The sequence below is a fragment of the Cydia amplana genome, chromosome 20, assembly GCF_948474715.1.
Source record: "Cydia amplana chromosome 20, ilCydAmpl1.1, whole genome shotgun sequence".
Taxonomy (NCBI): domain Eukaryota; kingdom Metazoa; phylum Arthropoda; class Insecta; order Lepidoptera; family Tortricidae; genus Cydia; species Cydia amplana.
The window spans coordinates 8,118,553-8,135,407 of NC_086088.1; the positions used below are offsets into that span (position 1 = coordinate 8,118,553).

Genomic DNA, 16,855 nt, shown 5'->3' on the forward strand with positions numbered 1-16,855 from the left:
ATTATGACCCAGAGAGTAAACAAGAGTCCATGCAGTGGCACATTAAGGGTTCAGCTCATCCCAAGAAGTTCAAGGTCATCCCTTCAGCTGGCAAGGTCATGGCCACGATATTTTGGGATTGTGAAGGAGTATTACTAATCGATTATAAAGAAAAAGGTGTAAATATCACAGGACAGTACTACGCTAACATTCTACGTCAATTAAAGGATGTAATTAAAGAAAAGAGGCGAGGAAAGTTAACCAAAGGTATTCTGCTTCTGCATGACAACACCCCCGTCCATACTGCTCATATTGCCAAGGCAGCTATTGTTGAATGTGGGTTTAAAACTGTTACTCACCCACCGTATAGTCCGGACTTAGCCCTCAGGGACTTCTTTTTGCTCCCCAATCTTAAAAAGGATCTGCGTGGAAATAAATTTTCTGACGATGAAGCATTGAAGGCGGCAGTGGAGGAGCATTTTTACACGAAAGATAAAAAATATTTTTACGAGGGATTAAAAAAAATAATTGATCGATCTTTTAAGTGTATGAACATAGGGGGGGAGTATATTGAAAAATAAAAATATCAAACTTTTCGTACTTGTTTGTTTTCATTCTCATACCGAGAATATTTTGAACACCCCTCGTACTTCTAGCATTAGCGCATCTGCGCAACTTGGTACTTATTGCCGATAGTTTATTAGGGTTCCGTACCCAAGGGGTAATAACGGGAACGGGACCCTATTACTAAGACTCCTCTGCCCGTCCGTCTGTCTGTCTGTCGCCAGGCTGTATCTCATGAACCGTGATAGCTAGACAGTTGAAATTTTCACAGATGATGTATTTCTGTTGCCGCTATAACAACAAATACCTACTAAAAAGTACGGAACCCTCGGTGGGCGAGTCCGATTCGCCCTTGTTCGGTTTTTATTAATTGACATGAGCATAATATAGTTTATTTTTTAAAATAGGTTGGTGCGGTTGGTAGTCGTACGATGGTTGTAGCAGCATATTGTTAGTTTAACAAAAATATTCGTTTGAGTATAAAATGAAAATATTTGGAAGATAATACGTTGTGTTTTAGAAAACATAGATGAATGGTTGTAGTTTTCATTTTTAATGATATTTTGTAGGTATAAGAATGTAGGTAATAACTAATTACTTAATACCTATGAAAAATATTCCCTCCTAAAAAATGTTTGTAGCCGTAATCTCGGACCCCTTTATTAGATTTAATGTAGGTAAATCAAATTTAAAAAAATCTGACAAACAAAAGGTACTTCCGCAAGAAAAATAAATGAACAGTAGTCGTACCACGAGAGTGCGATAGAAAATCATGAATAAAATTTCTCGTTTTCTCCATAGTAAATGTATGGAAAAAGTTTTTATTAATTTGTGGCTTTTTAGTACATTATCGAAAGTTGACCCCTAGGAAACTATTGATACTGGATAGGAATGGAATCGATTGGCATACAAAAATAGCATGTGAAAAATAAAATTTTTCATTTTCATACAAATTGTATGGGAAAAGTTTTCCTCGATTTGTGGCTTTTCTAGCCGGAATTTTTTTTTTTCTTCCATACAAGCTTTTGATCCTCAATAGGAATGGGATAGATTGGCATAAAAAAAAAAGTTTGTCAAAAATGACCTTTTTCTCGCATTCTGTATGTTTTTTTCAAAATCTGTAGAAGCCAATCTTCATTAATTTGAAATCGAGGGAAGGTTTTCTAAGACCGTTTTCTTGTAGCAGCACGGGATCTGGTAGCTGCCCTCACTGACCCAAAAAGAAAATCCACCCTGTATATATTTCGGGGATCTCGGAAACGGCTCTAACGATTTCGATGAAATTTACTATATGGGGGTTTTTGGGGGCGAAAAATCGATCTAGCTAGTTCTTATCTCTGGGAAAACGCGCATTTTCGAGTTTTTATATGTTTTCCGAGCGAAGCTCGGTCACCCAGATATTATATATAATATATACTACAACTGCAGCAACGTTACCGCTGCCGCAGTAACGTTTACTCCTACTTAACTACATTTAATTTCATTGATTTTAAACCACTGATTGTAACTTTTGTATGTAAACTATTTCAGTCTTTATTATACATTTGTCTATGTATACTTGTTTTTGCCTTACGCTTTTAGTAAAGCAAGTCTGGGCACATACAAAGTGTGCCCGGATTGTTGATTCGATGCGCTCCTTTTAGCAGACTAAATGCGGAAACCTAATGATCTAAATATTAGAACTTACAATGTATTTACTTTTTATGTTGTTGTTTGTCCAGTAGCTATATTTGAGGGTATGTATCTATTGGTGTATGATTGTGTAGCCTGCCTAATTTCATAGTATCAATATTAGGAATTTGAAAAGTGCCCGACAAAGATAAACATAAAGTTAACATTTGTACTCATTAAAAGTAAAATTAATGAAACGTGACCAGCACGTCACACTAAGCGTATTGAACTTACTACGAACGAACTACCAAAACTTTGCCGCTGGAAAAGGCGCTTCCATCAATCGACAGCCAATCGACAGCCTTAAAAAACTACGTGGCAAAATTAGTTCCATTTCTAGCCACCCGCAAATAAATGTTTGTCAGTTTAGCTTTTGCGCCTTGCTTGAGTTGCTTGCACCCTCTCCCTCATTCACTCGCACTTCCGCTTTCCCGAACGATATTGAACGAACTAAAATAAACGTCATTTTCGGCAAAGTAAACGTTCATTCACTTCAGTTCAGCTTGAGCTGCATGTTTTGACCAAAACCGGACGAAAATAATGTCGAAAATGACCAACGTAAATTCTAGTTTGGCCTACGAAATATTGTTGTACTTGAATAATTTTTATTTGGGCATGTTTTTCGTGTGTGAAGTGGCCATTGGGATATTGAAAGCGATAAATGTGTCCTACCCAGAGAACGCCTTGCTAACTGAAACTGGTATTTTCGGCGCCTTGTGTGTTATCGAGGCTTTCCGCATATTTTTGGGACAGAGAGGAAACTTGTCTAGTAAAAGTAAGTAGGCGCTTGATATTTTTAAAGAACCAGGCCAAGTTCATTGAGAAAGATAATGACGTCACCCACTCGCAAAATATGACTTTATATGTAGTATAAAACACTTATGACTTATTCTGACCGTGTACCTAATTATTTGTTTCAGAAGTTCCTGTGTTCTTTTCAGTCCTACTCACAATACCCTCAGCAGTAGGAGTCTGCTACTTCCTCATCTACCAGACCTACATTATAAGGCTGGAGTACATCTGGTGCGCCGTAATGCTCATGTTTCACGCCTTGGAGATGGCCTTCGCCATTCTCTTCATGTTCACAGTGTGCAAAAACCAACAGTATGAATAGAACAAGTTCCAAAGTACCTCAGTGCCAAAGAGATACTAAATAATGCCAAAAGCTTTTGGACTGAAAAACTGTAACATTCCAATTTTAAAGCAGTGTTTTTTGTTCATAGAGTAGTTTATATACAAGTGATTTATGTAAGAGACATAAGGAAAGTTGTTTGTAGGGTATGTTTAGGTAAAAGTAGTTAGGTAACATAATTATATGCTTTATTAAAGCCTAAGTATTATGTAGTTTATATTTAAGTGTTTGTTGTTAGCTTACTAGATGTTAAAAAATACAGACAAGTAGCCTTAATTTTTTGTCATAAAAGGATATTACTAAACTCAATGCACAGAAAGTCTATTTAACTGTACTAAATATTATATTTAGTTAATGTAGTCTTAAGGATAATTGTGATACCCTACCAGGGTGCCATGTGATCTTTTTCTATTGTAACATCTATTGCATTGTACCATGGTCTGCAATAAACAATATTAGTATTAGGTACTATTACAGATTTGTATCCAAGTGTTGCAATAGCTTTCTATACCACAAATAGGTATATGATAGAAACCAAATATACCATTTATACATTTTTTTTACTTACATAAATTATTGATCAATCCAAAGATTACAGCCTAAAATACAGTTAATTCTCAAGTAGTTCGTTCAGAGGCGTATTTACAAATTTGGCGCCCCGGGCCATTTTGATTTGCCGCCCCCCTGCCAAAACCTGCAACAAGTACCTTTGGGGTGTGAAATAAAAAAAAACTAAACATTTACCATTTACTCACATAGGCATTTACCTACATTGTTTTCCTATGTACAAATTGGTTGACCAAATCATCAATGACGCTGTCGTAATTTAAAACGTTTGTCAGCTCAGCTATACTGGAGGAAGTTATGAAATGACCCAAACATTTTTAGGGTTCCGTAGCCAAATGGCAAAAAACGGAACCCTTATGGATTCGTCATGTCTGTCTGTCTGTCTGTCCGTCTGTCTGTCCGTCCGTATGTCACAGCCACTTTTTTCCGAAACTATAAGAACTATACTGTTGAAACTTGGTAAGTAGATGTATTCTGTGAACCGCATTAAGATTCTCATACAAAAATAGAAAAAAAAAACAATAAATTTTGGGGGTACCCCATACTTACAACTGAAACTCAAAAAAAAATTTTTCATCAAACCCATACGTGTGGAGTATCTATGGATAGGTCTTCAAAAATGATATTGAGGTTTCTAATATAATTTTTTTCTAAATTGAATAGTTTGCGCGAGAGACGCTTCCAAAGTGGTAAAATGTGTGTGTCCCCCCCTGTAACTTCTAAAATAAGTGAATGATAAAACTAAAAAAGATATATGATGTACATTACCATGCAAACTTCCACCAAAAATTGGTTTGAACGAAATCTAGTAAGTAGTTTTTTTTTAATAAGTCATAATCCCCTAAATACGGAACCCTTCATGGGCGAGTCCGACTCGCACTTGGCCGCTTTTTTTATTAAGCTATGAGCTTCATCACATATGTTCCTTGAGTAATTCTAAGCATTTCGAGTGCGGGAGGCAATAAGAAATGTGCGTCTAGTCGGGGAGAGCGGGGTACAAAGACGGCCGCCACCCTTCATATTTAAAAAGAATCTATTCTCTTCCTGGTGGCTACTAGGGCAAGTTTGGTATCATTTTCGTATAAACCGAAGACGTAAAATTCATTGCTGGTATTAGTTTTTTTTTTCAGTTTCATAGTAATTTTACAAGAAAATCAAAAAAGGTGAAAATATTGGTTAGAGATTTTTGCTTTGAGAGCTATTAACTTTTGTATAGTGACAAAAATGTCATACAAAAAATACTATATTAAAGCGCAATTCATGTAGATTCTACAAATATACACTTTTAATAATGTCCTAATGCAAAAAGATGGTGGAAAAAAAAATGAATGACCGCAACGCGGGTAGCTGGACTAGCGCTGGGCGGCGTTTATCTTACAAAATGGTCGATTGCGAAGTATCTGCTTCTACTTAATATGTTAAATTTTATGATGCCAAATAAAATACTTTCTATATTTATTTATAAAACAATTAAATGTCAGCAGTTTCTGGTACTCAGACATAATTCTGTGCACTTTCATTTTCTTTTAATGCAGTTGCAACGATTTTTGCCACCTGTCTCGTCTTGCACCTGCAACGAGTGAGTTCCAGGCACACACTTGCGACATCGAGTAAATCTGATCAAACAGGAGTCCATTCACTGTATTTCATTCTCCAGCCCCAAGAAGAAGGACTCGGAAGCTTTTGGAGAGGCACTAAAGGCTTGTCCCCAGACATGGACTCCTTGATATATTGCCGGAAGTGTGTGCTGGTGAAGAGCGGCTTTCGTTGGAGGGATATTTTCTAGCTGTCTATCCCTGTTTGTAAATAGATATTTTATCTAATCGTTGATTGTTGTTCAAGGGCTTGAGCAGAAAAATAAAACCTTGGAGTCATTCTTACTCAAATCAAACTAGTTTATTTTTACCGATGGTACATGTTTATAATAAATTTCTTAATAAAACTGTCCACTTCTGTTCTGCCAATTTTCCATCCAACAATGCCTTGAATCCGCAAGTTGCTTCAGTGAAGCATTCCAGGCATCACGGGCACTTTGATTGATACAAATTCAGCGTACCTATTTTAAAATAAAATAGTTACAATCTATTTTGTAGCGAATGACGTAAGAATGACTCCAAGGTTTTATTTTTCTGCTCAAGCCCTTGAACAACAATCAACGACTAGATAAAATATCTATTTACAAACAGGGATAGACAGCTAGAAAATATCCCTCCAACGAAAGCCGCTCTCCACCAGCACACACTTCCGGCAATATATCAAGGAGTCCATGTCTGGGGACAAGCCTTTAGTGCCTCTCCAAAAGCTTCCGAGTCCTTCTTCTTGGGGCTGGAGAATGGAATACAGTGAATGGACTCCTGTTTGATCAGATTTACTCGATGTCGCAAGTGTGTGCCTGGAACACACTCGTTGCAGGTGCAAGACGAGACAGGTGGCAAAAATCGTTGCAACTGCATTAAAAGAAAATGAAAGTGCACAGTATCTCTGAGTACCAGAAACTGCTGACAATTAATTGTTTTATAAATAAATACAGAAAGTATTTTATTTGGCATCATAAAATTTAACATATTACCTAAGTATAAGCAGATACTTCGCACTCGACCATTTTGTAAGATAAACGCCGCCCAGCGCGAGTCCAGCTACCCGCGTTGCGGTCATTCATTTTTTTTCCACCATCTTTTTGCATTAGAACATTATTAAAAGTGTATATTTTTAGAAAATACATGAATTGCGCTTTAGTATAGTATTTTTTGTATGACATTTTTTGTCACTATACAAAAGTTAATAGCTCTCAAAGCAAACATCTCCAACCAATATTTACACCTTTTTTGTTTTTCTTGTAAAATTACTATGAAACTGAAAAAAAACTAATACCAGCAATGAATTTTACGTCTTCGGTTTATACGAAAATGATACCAAACTTGCCCTAGTAGCCACCAGGAAGAGAATAGATTCTTTTTAAATATGAAGGGTGGCGGCCGTCTTTGTACCCCGCTCTCCCCGACTAGACGCACATTTCTTATTGCCTCTCGCACTCGAAATGCTTAGAATTATTCAAGGAACATATGTGATGAAGCTCATAGCTTAATAAAAAAAAATTGGGTTATGTATGGGAGCGATCCATAACGGCTTCGACTAACCGAGGAGTGTCTTTTTAAAAGGATTTATTTTTTCTGGGAATCTTTTTCTAAATTGGACCTTAAGTTTTCTTGAGCTAGGTTCTCTCTAGAAGTACCGCTAAGAAAAAAATAAACCCTTTTGAAAAGACACTCCTCAACTAATACTTCTTGAACGAAAATGTTGCTTAATTTAGGTACTTGTTGGTAGATATTTTAAGCAATTGGTGGGGTTTGAAGCATTCGTTTGTTTATTAATTTAAATGTCAATTAAAATATAATAAAAAATATAGCTAAGTTTGATTATAAAAGGCGCCCAGAAACAGCCGCGAGGGGGCGGCTTCGCCGCCCCCCCCGCGGGCTGCCGCCCCGGGCCATGGCCCCCTTGGCCCTAGGGTAAATACGCCCCTGAGTTCGTTTTTTTAGCATTAGAAATAAGGTAAACAATCTTGATGTGTCTTTTAATTGAAAAACATATTTTAAAAATAAGTTACGGTAAATATGTAACAATTATGAATCTAATACGATCTTCTATAGCCTTCTGCTTTCATAAATAATAGTTATTGATTTTTAAAAAGTGTTTTTTAATTAAAAGACATGTCAAAATCGCTTACCTTCTTTCAAGTTCTTTCTAATGCTAGAAATAATGAACTATAGTGAATAATTTTATTTATATATATTAAATTCTGTGTATTAATTTATCTTATGTACTGACATGTATTTAAATGTTTTTATTGATGCAGTTGATTAGATCTTGTTAGATTACTGTCAGCTTCATAAGTGGACCATGTTATAGAAAAACTACTACAGATTTAACAAATACTGGGACACAGTACTTAAATGTAGCTGTTTTAGAATGGTTATAGTAAACATTTATTTAAACACAATGTACTAACTGCCTAATATAAATAAATAAAGGAAATTCATACTTAAACTTTTATTCTAAACTTTCTACCTACACTATATTTACAATAACTATTCTGTGGGTGGGGTTATGTGTTCTGGTAGCTTCTGACATTCAACTTTAGTGACTTTCAAAGCGCAACCTTCTGGTAGATTCCTTTCAATGTACTCCAGGTATGTATCGCAGGTGGACCCGGTGAGCCTCTGTAGATGAATAAACCTAAAGTATGTCCGGATCTCATATTGGACTTTGTGCTTTTTGTAGATGTGAACACACCTGAGGAGGGTATGCCTCTCCTTTTCAGCTTTTCTGGGTGCAAAACTGCAAAAAATACTCTGATTTAGCAAAGTTTGCAATCCAAACACTAAGTGACGATTCACTTTAGAGTTAATTGATAGATATTCTATGTACTACTTCACTAAAAGATTGAAAGTTTAGACTGATTTTAAAGAATAAAATCACAAGAATAATAACTTATTACAAACCTTTTCGTCACCTCGATCCCTAAATGCGACGCGGCAGCCACACAAAACCAGGAGTAACTGAGCAGCACAGCAGGATCTATGCCTCTCATTTCCAACTCAACTTTTTTATACAACTTGTCCAGCTCCACTGTGCTAGGGATGTCCTGAATTGTCTTTGGTACTGGAGTGGACGTGACAGTGGAAAGAGGTCGAAGAGCGGCATAATTTGTGGCTATGGTGCTCCTTATCAGCGGTGAGGTCTTCCAAATACCCTGAAATCGATTATTTGTATTAAACTGCTTAAAAGCTAGTTTTCTGAAGATAATACATGAGAAACTTTGTTAAGACTCTGATTGTTTGTATTGGTTTAACATAAAAAAATATTTTTAAGTAAAAACAAAAAATGAAAACAGATTTGAGGTTATAACTTATTTACCTTTAATACGTTCATTTTTATTTATACGAGATGCTTTTTCGACTAAATACAATATAGAGATTATTTCAGATGTAACGAGTCTTTATATCTTAATAACGACAAAATAATTGGGTCTCGGAGCCCAAATCAGACCCACCACTTATGATTATGACATTGACAATGACATCTGTCAATCAATGGAGATTACAGTGTTACCATTCCAAGTTTTGATTTGTTCAATAAGGCTACGGCTACATCAGTAAATTTCTATTACAAAATGTTAAAGATGTACCAGAGACAAGGCATGAAATCAAAATCTTGGGGGATGTTTTTCACGAATGTATCGATGATCTGTCTTATTACGTATTGTGATTGTCTTGAAATTAGACTTTTACGGCTGCAGTCTTAAAGTAACTACAACAAACTTTCAAGAGTACTAAATTCTCGTCATTTGTGATTTGAGTGACATAATTTAGGCCATATATCCCTATTTAAAGGGTTTAAACACAATGTTCTTAGGCGCGAAGGGATATCGTCCAATAGAAAATTTGAATTTCGCTCCTTTTTTTACTGACAAGATTTGGTTGACCAGCTATAGAAATTAGGTGAGAATGGAGTCCTAGCTTTATTAAAAAAATATTTTTTACTATAGCAACATTTTTACTGAAACGTCAAAATATAACAAATCCCAATATTCCCAAGTTTTCTTTGGATCTTCTAATATTTTAATATTATTTAAACTAGAATTGGTAGATATTTTCCTAGGAAACAGTCGCACATAGCCGCAGCAATGGTTGGATCATTAGTTCTTATGAAACTGCTACATTGCAGGCGTTTACGCCATGGTAAATGTAAGAACAAGAAAACTGAAGACTCCGTAATTGCTCATCACTCCAAGGTGAAGAAGGAGCCAAAGGCGCTTGAGGACTACACATGCAGAGTATGTCTTAAGGAAGGTAATATTCCTCTTTATGGCGATGATGCCCGTAAAGACATTGTAGAAAGCTTGAATACCTTTGGAGGCATTGAAGTACAGATTGACGATATATTTCCCAAATATTTATGTGAACCATGTCATTCTCTGTTGGAAGGCGCGATTTTATTCAGAAAAACTGCTCAACAATCTGAACAGACACTCAAGGAGGCTACAGAACATAATTTAAACTTTAACAATGATACATTTAATGACCACAACTATGATGACACAGAACACAAAGTGGAAGTGAAACCTAACTACCATTGCCGCCGTTGCAATCTAGATTTCAACCTATTTCAAGATTACAATGAACACAAAGCATCTATAGAACACGAGAATATGAAGATAAGATGTCCAATATGCTGTAATTTGTACTCGGAATCATATTTGAAAAAGCATCTGTTGTTGCATAAACCAGAAGACGTTCCATTCGTTTGTGATATCTGTGGCAAGAAGTTCATCATACAGGGGCAGTTTCAAAGGCATCGGTTGACACATTTCTATGATTTACCATTCAAATGTTCGCTTTGCCCGTATAGAGGTAGATTTACCGAGTCATTAAAAATGCATATGAGAACTCACACTGGGGATAAACCGTATCAATGCTCAGAGTGTGCTAAATGTTTCATAAGTAAAAGTAACCTCAACAAACATATGCATGTACATAAAGCGGAGCATGATTTTAAATGTGAAACCTGCGGTAGAGGCTTTAACACAAAACGGATGTTAGACCTACATTTCAAAGTCGATCACACCGGCATTAAGGACCATCTCTGTAACATCTGCGGTAAAGCATTTGGATATCGGAAACAGATGATGAAGCATCAGCTGAAGGTACATAAAAGAGAGAAAATGAGGACTGGAAGAATGCCCTTGTACTTGCAGGTTGAGTCTTTAGAAAAGAATGGAATAGAAGCTCCTGTGTCAGATAATGTTGCCATGTAGAAAATCCTGATATTTATGTGTTTATTTCTTTGTTCTTTCGTCATCATCATTATTATCAAATCATGCCAATTATCATTATACTAAGGATTGAAATGTTGCTGATGGTATAACTATAAGTCAGCAATTACTTCCTTTGATGTGTCCAATTATTTGTTTAGTAGTTGCCTACAAGTAGATAAATAAGTAATAAAAGAATCTATCATAATATTATTTTCATTATTCTGATACCCGTTCCCCTGTGTACTTATTTGCCATGATTCTGAAGGTTTTCTCATAATTATGAGATGAGTATGCTTCTTCAAACCATTGTTTACATAGCGCATATAGCTGGTCAAACCAAATTGGCAGTAAATAAGAACACAAAAAACTATACTTATCCTTTTCTTTTGGGTGCTAGTACTAGTGTAAGACAAAGCTAGTATGATTCTTTCTGTCTATGTTTGAAATGGGACAGTCCTTTGACAAACTATAGGTACAGATAATCCGAACAAATAACTCATGCAAACATACGCGTGCTCAAAGAGTAGTATAATATATATATGAGAAAGTATGCGCGTGCTATACCTATGCGCCGTGTGAAATGAAATATTGTATTTAATGCATACTCTTTACAATGGTTCTTAATTGCAAATGGCCATTTATATTACCTATCAAAACAATCGTATGAATTGTCAAACTGACTTAATTCTGAGCTTAATTCACAACAAACATTTTAAAAGTCTGACTTTCAAAAGCATTTCACCATGGCAAACGAGGCTGAAGAAACGATTCGCAAACTTAGCACGCATAAAGGTGTGGCTGGCGTAATTGTTGTCAACGGCGAAGGTATAAAAATAAAAATATAACAATAAAAGAACCTACTTCACGAAACAGTCTAACATGTCCTTATTTTAATTGTTTACTAGCTGTAGTACAGTGTTTTTCAAGAGAACAACCGCTTCTTCCTAATGTTGTCTCGGCTTATGGGAAGGCCGTGCAGCACGGTTCCATTTTTATCGACTATCACTATGCCCGTCACTTTCGCACTTACATACTTGTTAGAACGTGACAGGCATGGTCATAAACGATAAAAATGCGACCGTGCTACTAGTAGCCCTAGGGCTGCATTGACATAGATATCTAGGGACTGGCTTTACGGGCAATAATAATGAGGCATGACAGGGGCCAGTACAGCGGTGTGAAACCGCTACAACGCGATTGGTTGATGAGATCGCATCACGCGCGCGATTGGTTGATGAGTTCGCATTACGCGCGCTATTGGTCGCAACTAGTTGCGTTAGACTGCTCGATTGGCTGGAATTCGAGAGTAACACCGCTGAACTATTTAGTATCATTTTTAGTGCCCGTAAAGCCCGTCCTAGATATTATACGTCAATGGGAACCTGGGATCCCTAATCGAACGAGCGAGCGAAGCGAAGTGAAGTTCTTACATTCAACTTGGAGCACACGGCTGGCTAGGGGCACGTCCCGGCATTTCGATGTTTTTAAGCTGAACTATCAAAGGATAGTTTGATACACAATAACTTAAGTAAATTTGTTCTAATCTCAATGAAATTGGGTAAATGTGTAGATGAGGGCATTATATTTCAGTCATTAAATTATGAGCAGCCTCGATCAAGGGGTTATTGAGCTAGAAGAGCTTAGAAGGCTAAAAAGCTATTTGTCAGGGGTCTTTCTATTCTGGTAATCTTTTTTGCAAGAAGGTATGGTCGAGTTTGGTATCAAATGAAAGTGCTCGGCTTACACATTTATAATATATTTTTTAAATTTACAATTTTAAAATAAAAATTTACAATTTTAAAATAATGATGTAACATTTTGGCGAACCGCGAGTTCTCAGTTCGGGGCGAACTAATACTAGTTATAAATCAAATTCCTAGAACCTAGTCCTACTTACCAACTGTAATTCTAGGTATCCCGATCAAGACGACACTAGAAAACCATGTGTCAGTACAATACGCCGGACTCATGGGCTCCCTCGTAGACAAAGCTAAATCGGTTGTAAGAGACCTGGACCCCACCAACGAGTTGACGTTCCTCAGGATTCGGAGCAAAAGGAGCGAGATCATGGTGGCGCCAGATAAAGACTTTATTTTAATCGTCGTTCAAAATCCTGTTGACTGACGAAGGCTTTGGCTTTTCAGCCAGTTGTTTTTTATTTCGATTCTCGATTAGATTTTAACGTAAAGTGTTTTAGTATAGCTATTTAGTCTTAATTGTTTATAATATAATTTCTGTAATCATGACATGATTAGCATATTTTACTAACCCCGCGATCTTCCGCGCTTCAGCTAATTGCGTCAATAATGGTTCTTTTATTTATTAAATCTCTGATCACCGCGGTAGATCATGGTGTCAGTTAATTTTTTAATTGTTTCGGAAAGCATAGGGTGTATTCGGTATTTCCGAATGACGAATAGTGGCGGATAATTCCGAAAGCTGACTCTTACTACAACGGAATACGAGTGATTTTACAATGATTTTCGGGATTACCCGATGTCCGGAATTACCCGAATACACCTTAACTGTAATTAGCGGTTAGAATGATGAGCGGCACAAATTTTACAGTGTAATTATTGTTTCAATAAATGTTTCCTGTCCCATAACCGTTTGATTAATACAAAAATAAGTTTCGAAGTCAATATATTTATTTCACTAGGTAATCTTAATAATACATAAAACGTCACACTAAATTAATAAGGAATGGTCTAATCACTTTACCATTGGCCCCTGCCTCTAAAACCGCCACGGAACCCACCTCTCCCCCTGAAACCGCCGCCAAACCCCCTATTTCCAAATCCTCCTTGATTGTTTCCAAATCCTCCTTGATTGTTTCCAAATCCTCCTTGGTTGTTCCCGAAGCCGCCCCTGCCCCCAATGCCGCCTCCGGTGAAGCCGGCTCGCGGTCCGCTGGTGCCCCAGCCGCGGTTGCCCCGTTTCGCCCCATCGGGTCTGAATACGGGGGTGCCTTGCTCGCGTTGGATGTTGTGGTCTCCGGCGTCGACCACGCATAAGGCCTTTACGCAGTTGACGAGCTGTAAAAGGAAATGTCACGATATTGTTCTAAGATGAAACCATTATAAGTTGGTTATTAGGTTAGTTAATAATTAATTAGGGTAGTTTATGAATTGCTGTGGAGTGCTACCGTTCGCCAACAAACTGTCATGCAGTTTGGCGAAAGAATATGTATAATGTATGGCTGTGTATTTTTTATTGAGTAAATATATTAAAAAAAAAAAATTGGAATGCCATTCGAGTCACTTACGGACTGGACTGGCTTGGCTTATTAAATTCAACATCATCATCTTCCTCGCGTTGTCCCGGCATTTTGCCACGGCTCATGGGAGCCTGGGGTCCGCTTGGCAACTAATCCCAGTAATTGGCGTGGGCACTAGTTTTTACGAAAGCGACTGCCATCTGACCTTCCAACCCAGAGGGTAAACTAGGCCCGTTTAGGGATTAGTCCGGTTTCCTCACGATGTTTTCCTTCACCGAAAAGCGACTGGTAAATATCAAATGATATTTAGTACATAAGTTCCGAAAAACTCATTGGTACGAGCCGGGGTTCGAACCCGCGACCTCCGGATTGCAAGTCGCACGCTCTTACCGCTAGGCCACCAGCACTTCCGCGCGCGCGCGCTATTAAATTCAACAATGTCAAAATTTTCCAATAAAATCTAAGGCGGGCGGGCAGTACGGGACGGATGTATATCCTCTTCCCCTTTTCCCTTACCTTTTGCTCAGAGGGAGAGAACTGCAGCGCGGCATCAGGTTCAGCGGCCGCGCGCTCTACTAGTTTCTCTATGGCGGGCCGCAGCGCCGTCACCATGGCGGCCACGCGCGGTGACATGTCGAAGTTCAGCCAGTTGTCCAAGCGCACCATTTCCTCGATCTGGTATACAATTATTTATTTAAAAAATTTATTAATTAAACTTAGGTCCTCGCAGGTAGGCTAAAGCTTTGGATTCCTCCGAAAACGGTGCCGTCATATTACGGCCGCTATATAGCGTTGACTGACGTCACTAGAACGTTGTCTATGTAAACAAGATGGCGCGGTTTCCTAGACGGCGTTACGTTACGTTGATTGTCAATGTAACGTAAGATGACGGCCGTCATGACCTTGTCGATAGTTTCGTGAACGTTTTATTAGATAGCGGTGACGCCATTTTGAATAAATGACACGAGATTTGAATAAATGATTCGGTACTACGATTATTTTCCTCTTCTGATGATATTTCATCCTCCAAGTAAATTATAGATGATCAAGCAAATCTTATCAGTAGGAAAAGGCGCGAAATTCAAATTTTCTATGGGACGTTATCCTATCGCGCCTACATTTTTCAAATTTGCCGCTTTGACCTTGGTGGCTGACGGTGTGTTATGACGCCGTGGTACTTTCCACATGTCGCCACCGTAAAGACGGCCGTCTTTTGCTGCCGCTATATGACGGCACCGTTTTCGGAGGAATCCAAAGCTTTAGGGCTCATTTAGATGATGCGAGAACTCGCATGCGAGTTTCATTACATTCCGGGTTTTGATCGGTCGCTTGAATTGGACGTAACCAACAGTCCGCAATGTATCTAAAATAGCATGCGAGTTCGCGCGCCGTCTAAATCAGCCGTAACACTAAGAGGAGGTTTTGGATACAACCAAGGAGGATTTGGAAATAAAGGAGGTTTTGGGAATAGAAAGGTTTGGTGGGGATTTAGGAGAGGGTTTCGTGGCGGTAGGCTAACACTAAGAGGGGGTTTTGGATACAACCAAGGAGACTTTGGAAACAATCAAGGATTTTCTGGAAATAGCTATTCTTTAGCTAGGTCTATGTATATGTAACTGACGGCGCCAGCGCGAACTTTTTCACTGAGTGCGAACATCAGGAAATACATTCACTACCAGACAAAAAACGGCGCACTACCCCAGAAACCGGTCGTCTATAGCTCGTATAAAAGCGGGTTGTCCGGCATCTGAGCAAAGTTCAGGTGGGTTCCTGGCAGTGAATGTGCTTAAGTGTACAATACTAGTCTAGTCGCTAAATTCGTATCTGCCTTTACAACCTAGAAAAGTTCACAAATATTATTTTGTGTCCACTTACCCACTCAACCTTCCTGCAGGCGAACATGAGCAGATGCAGTGGCGCCACCATGGTGGTTTGCTTGCAACTGATGGCGCGAGTGCGCACCTTCTCGCCGAACACGAAGAGTGGCGACGGGAACTTCTGCTCGAAGTTGCTGCAGTTCACGGACGTCTTGTGGATAAGGGCCGGCTTGCCTTCCGTCGTTAACACCTGGTCGGAAAGGAAAGATTACGTTAAAAATAAACGTATTAGAGGAATAGGGAATATTACGCGAATGTCTGCGTAGGGGGCGCCACTCCCAAAAGAAGTAAACAATCCAAGGGTCTACCGCAAACGAGAGTCGACATTTTGTTATCTAACCTCTCTATCACTCTTGCATATTCGAGCGATAAAGAGGCAGAGCGGAGTTTCGATTTCGCGTTTCCCGGTAGGCCTTTTGTAAACAAACCGCCTTGATTTATCATCAATGTCATATTTGATTGTCTGTGAAAACTTGTCAAAAAACAGTTTAAGGTACAGTATGTATAAGTTACTCTATGGTATACTTAAGTCACTAGTAGTGCACTCTGGCGGCAAAACATTGCAGTAATACTCCCTATTGTCAAGTTGAAAGATATCAATGTGAACAACATTTCTCCGGCTCTAAGATTTTTCATTTATTGCATTTTAGGGTTCCGTAGTCAACACTAGGAACCATTATAGTTTCGCCATGTCCGTCTCTCTGTCTGTCTGTCCGTGTCCGAGGCTTTGCTCCGTGATCGTTAGTGCTAGAAAGCTGCAATTTGGCATGGATATGTATATCAATAAATCTGACAAATTCGTACAACAAAATGTAGAATTTTATTTTTGGTTACCTCCCCTACACGTAAAGTGGGGGTGTAATTTTTTTTCGCTTCAACCCTACAGTGTGGGGTTTCGTTGGATAGGTCTTTCAAAACGAATAGGGGTCTTCAACAAGCATTTTTTGATAAAGTGAATATTTTCGGATTATTTCCGAAAATATTCACTTTATCAAAAGATGTTTGTGGGGACATCGGGTCGGGCACGGTGG

General features: G+C 38.3%; 6 protein-coding genes across 7 annotated transcripts in view; 4 read left to right on the forward strand and 2 right to left on the reverse strand.

Annotated features, from left to right (window-relative positions):
• The window catches only part of LOC134657586 (transmembrane protein 80-like), a 418,575-nt gene that overhangs the window by 15,577 nt on the left and 386,143 nt on the right, over window positions 1-16,855 (forward strand). The window lies entirely within an intron of this gene.
• LOC134657421 (transmembrane protein 216-like) lies at window positions 2,727-3,437 on the forward strand. 2 transcript variants are annotated; one of them, XM_063512968.1, is made up of 2 exons: window positions 2,727-2,989; window positions 3,138-3,437. In XM_063512968.1, the coding sequence occupies exons 1-2, from the start codon at window positions 2,755-2,757 to the stop codon at window positions 3,326-3,328; spliced, it is 426 nt and encodes a 141-aa protein (XP_063369038.1). In that variant the 5' UTR covers window positions 2,727-2,754; the 3' UTR covers window positions 3,329-3,437. The 2 variants fall into 2 exon arrangements, with proteins under 2 accessions (XP_063369038.1, XP_063369037.1); XM_063512967.1 differs by having other exon boundaries at window positions 3,135-3,435.
• Window positions 7,949-8,974, reverse strand: LOC134657634 (small ribosomal subunit protein uS10m). Its single transcript, XM_063513199.1, has 3 exons — window positions 8,831-8,974; window positions 8,416-8,666; window positions 7,949-8,251 (listed from the first exon to the last, which is right to left on the reverse strand). Exons 1-3 carry the CDS (start codon window positions 8,843-8,845, stop codon window positions 8,002-8,004), a joined length of 516 nt encoding a protein of 171 aa, XP_063369269.1. The 5' UTR covers window positions 8,846-8,974; the 3' UTR covers window positions 7,949-8,001.
• On the forward strand, window positions 9,527-10,735 carry LOC134657625 (zinc finger protein 92-like). The gene has a single exon (XM_063513187.1). The coding sequence runs from the start codon at window positions 9,600-9,602 to the stop codon at window positions 10,728-10,730; it is 1,131 nt and encodes a 376-aa protein (XP_063369257.1). The 5' UTR covers window positions 9,527-9,599; the 3' UTR covers window positions 10,731-10,735.
• On the forward strand, window positions 11,400-12,918 carry LOC134657424 (dynein light chain roadblock-type 2-like). The gene is made up of 2 exons (XM_063512972.1): window positions 11,400-11,555; window positions 12,643-12,918. The coding sequence occupies exons 1-2, from the start codon at window positions 11,474-11,476 to the stop codon at window positions 12,852-12,854; spliced, it is 294 nt and encodes a 97-aa protein (XP_063369042.1). The 5' UTR covers window positions 11,400-11,473; the 3' UTR covers window positions 12,855-12,918.
• LOC134657533 (dosage compensation regulator) overlaps window positions 13,422-16,855 on the reverse strand; it is a 29,698-nt gene continuing 26,264 nt past the window's right edge. Inside the window, exons 21-23 of the mRNA XM_063513109.1 lie at window positions 15,823-16,014; window positions 14,464-14,622; window positions 13,422-13,765 (exon numbers count right to left, since the gene is read on the reverse strand). Coding sequence (XP_063369179.1) covers window positions 13,448-13,765; window positions 14,464-14,622; window positions 15,823-16,014 — 669 coding nt within the window. The 3' untranslated portion in view covers window positions 13,422-13,447. The remainder of the gene's footprint in view (window positions 13,766-14,463; window positions 14,623-15,822; window positions 16,015-16,855) is intronic.

Bases quoted from the DNA above. Each gene is read 5' to 3' on its own strand.
- LOC134657421 (XM_063512967.1), top strand. From the start codon at position 2,755: ATGTCGAAAATGACCAACGTAAATTCTAGTTTGGCCTACGAAATATTG. The intron at 2,990-3,134 runs GTAAGTAGGCGC...TATTTGTTTCAG, and splicing joins AGGAAACTTGTCTAGTAAAA to AAGTTCCTGTGTTCTTTTCA.
- LOC134657634 (XM_063513199.1), bottom strand. The intron at 8,252-8,415 runs GTTTGTAATAAG...TATTTTTTGCAG, and splicing joins GGGATCGAGGTGACGAAAAG to TTTTGCACCCAGAAAAGCTG.
- LOC134657625 (XM_063513187.1), top strand. From the start codon at position 9,600: ATGGTTGGATCATTAGTTCTTATGAAACTGCTACATTGCAGGCGTTTA.
- LOC134657424 (XM_063512972.1), top strand. From the start codon at position 11,474: ATGGCAAACGAGGCTGAAGAAACGATTCGCAAACTTAGCACGCATAAA. The intron at 11,556-12,642 runs GTATAAAAATAA...CTGTAATTCTAG, and splicing joins AATTGTTGTCAACGGCGAAG to GTATCCCGATCAAGACGACA.